Raw genomic sequence first — 2,632 nt, 5'->3', positions numbered from 1 at the left:
TCTTGAGATTTAACCATCTGCTCCGTTTTCTCTTTTGAGGTAGTCTTCGTCCTTCACTCTTATGTCTTAGTACTTGTTACTGATGAAATAAAGGGGTAATTATGTAGTTGTTGAAATGGATTTCAATGGGAGTAACAGATAATTTGTGGATCCGTTTTCTTCAGGGGTACATGACTTTCAGTTCCTATCTTCAGTTAGGGTAGCAATTACTGGTAATATGCAAATATATATCCATAAAGTTTCGTCTGGTTCTGTTCATTTAGATAATACTTCTATTAATTGCATAACTCTGCTTTGATTCTGGCTTTAATGTGTTATTGCTTGTTTCTACTAAGGAAATTATGCTACCATGGACAATCACACATGTACCTCCTTCCATCACCATCCCTGAAAGCCTCATATAGAGGAAAGTTTTATCTTAGAACTTTATATTAAGCCTGCTGCCATGAATGAAAGTCTCTCCAGTCATTAACACACAAAATTCCCTTCTGATCCTTGTTCTACAACCTTCCAATTTTCTTCCTAACGTACTATATAATGAAAATTTCACTATCCTGTATAATAGAACATAAGGCACAAGATGAATATTTTGCTCACACCTCTTGTTGCAGTCAAAACGGAAAACAAAAGAAAGCTTTGCTGTTTTTTTTTTTTTTTTTTAATTTTCCCTCCCAGTTTAAAGAAAATCTTATTGGTTGAAAAAGAACAATTGGCTCCCCATTACTTTCTTCTTGCCTTATTGCCTTACTTTGAGCATTCAACAAACATATTTATGTACTTGTCTTACTTTTTCTTTTGATTTCTTCTTGCCGGTTCCAAGTTCAAAACCAACAAACATGAGTTTTCTTCTACTTGTCAACAGAGAAAGGACTGGTCAAGAACAAAGTCAGGTTTCATCAACTGACTGGAATGGAAGCTGAAGAAAAAGTTGTAATTGTTGTTGATCCTGGAAGTGAGGTCAAAATCAGTGTCAATACTTCCAAGCCTATCCCCCCTGGGCAAGTAGAATTACCAAGGTACACACACTACTCTGCAAGCGCAATACATTTAGCATCCTTGATCAACGATAAGTTATCCATGCTAGCTTCAGATCCTCTTAATTATGGTACAGTTTGTATCTATAGAGTTCCTGAGAAACACAGGAGGAAAAATGAAGAAGCCTATACGCCTCGGTTAGTCTCGATTGGTCCCCTTCACCATGGTGATGCCCAGTTGAAAGCCATGGAAGAATACAAATTAAAGTATCTAAACAATTTCCTGCACACTTTTAAAATTCCACTAGAACTTTTGGCAGAATATGCCCATAGTCAGGAGAAGAATGTATGTGGTTGTTATGAAGATACCTACATCCGAGATCTCTCGAAATTATCAGAAGTGATTTTGTTTGATGGTATTTTTATCATTGAGCTCTTCTTAAAGAACTACTTTCCTGAAATGAGAGAGATGGGTGATACGATATTTGAAAATCGTTGGGTGTCAAGTGATATAGTGCACGATTTGCTGCTTTTAGAAAACCAACTTCCTATGAGGTTCATTGCTACAATGTATAATGGTTTTGTTTCCCGAAAACTGAGCAAGTTTTTGGATAATGAGACTGACGAGCCGCCATCTTTCGATAAACTAGCTTTTGAGTACTTAAAGAATGTAGGGAACACCAGGAAACTAGAGCCGAGTACGACCCATTCATTTCCTCGTGCAAGGCATCTGGTTGAGTTCCTAGCAGTGCTTCATAGGCCATCACATCCAAGAGCTGAACCAGAAGAAGGAAAGAAAGTGGAATTTGGCAAATGTGCTACTGCAACTAAGTTGCGGGCAGCGGGAGTAAAGTTCAGTCATGGAGCAGAAAAATGTTTATTTGATGTACGCTTTGAGAAAGGGGAGTTAGTAATTCCACAGCTCACCGTAAATGATTTCACAGAGACTTTTTACCGGAATCTGATAGCCTTTGAACAGTGTGGCTATAATTCCAAGGACATAACAAGCTATGTTATTCTGATGGATAACTTGATAGACACCCCCAAGGATGTTGATCTACTCATTGAACATAAAATCATTGTGAATGAACTTGGAAGCAGTGAACAGGTGGCAGATGTTTTCAACAATCTCTACAAAGAGATTGTAACGGATCCAAAGGAGTTTTATTTTGCTAACCTCTGCAATCAACTGAATGAATACAGCAGAGACTGGCTGCACAAGTTGGTGACAAAGTTAACCGAGTGGATTGCAAGCCTACGCCGTGATTATTTTCAGAGTCCATGGGCTATCATCTCTTTTATTGCTGCCTGTATACTGCTAGTTCTTACTGTTATTCAGACAGCATGCTCTATACTTCAGGTGTAAGCTCAAATCTCCTTGTAAGTTTCTTCAGAAGTGTAAGTTATTCAGCATTTCATGTGTGTGTGTGTGTGTTTTCCCTTTCCGGTTACTGAAGCTATCCTTGTAATTTGTTGTCGCATGATTGAAATCTGAAGATCACCTCCGCTTTTGTAAAAGTGAAATAACATTTTTTGCACATCTTGCTTGACTCTTTACGTTGTACTTTCTCTTTCCTTTTCATCTAATTATTCAATTTAATAAGATTACAGAGTCCCTATCTTTTGGTGTGAAAAATGCAAAGGGTGAAGTAATAGGT

The 2,632-nt window shown here is 37.7% G+C and overlaps 1 protein-coding gene across 1 annotated transcript; it reads left to right on the top strand.

The window, feature by feature from the left end:
• Positions 1-1,011: 1,011 nt before the first annotated feature.
• Positions 1,012-2,465, top strand: LOC113767014 (UPF0481 protein At3g47200-like). Its single transcript, XM_027311187.1, has one exon. The coding sequence runs from the start codon at positions 1,078-1,080 to the stop codon at positions 2,338-2,340; it is 1,263 nt and encodes a 420-aa protein (XP_027166988.1). The 5' UTR covers positions 1,012-1,077; the 3' UTR covers positions 2,341-2,465.
• The last annotated feature ends 167 nt before the right edge of the window (positions 2,466-2,632 follow it).

This window comes from Coffea eugenioides, chromosome 3 (assembly GCF_003713205.1).
Source record: "Coffea eugenioides isolate CCC68of chromosome 3, Ceug_1.0, whole genome shotgun sequence".
Lineage (NCBI taxonomy): Eukaryota > Viridiplantae > Streptophyta > Magnoliopsida > Gentianales > Rubiaceae > Coffea > Coffea eugenioides.
The sequence above is the reverse complement of the archived record's forward strand: the minus strand, read 5'-3'. Positions and strand labels throughout refer to the sequence as shown.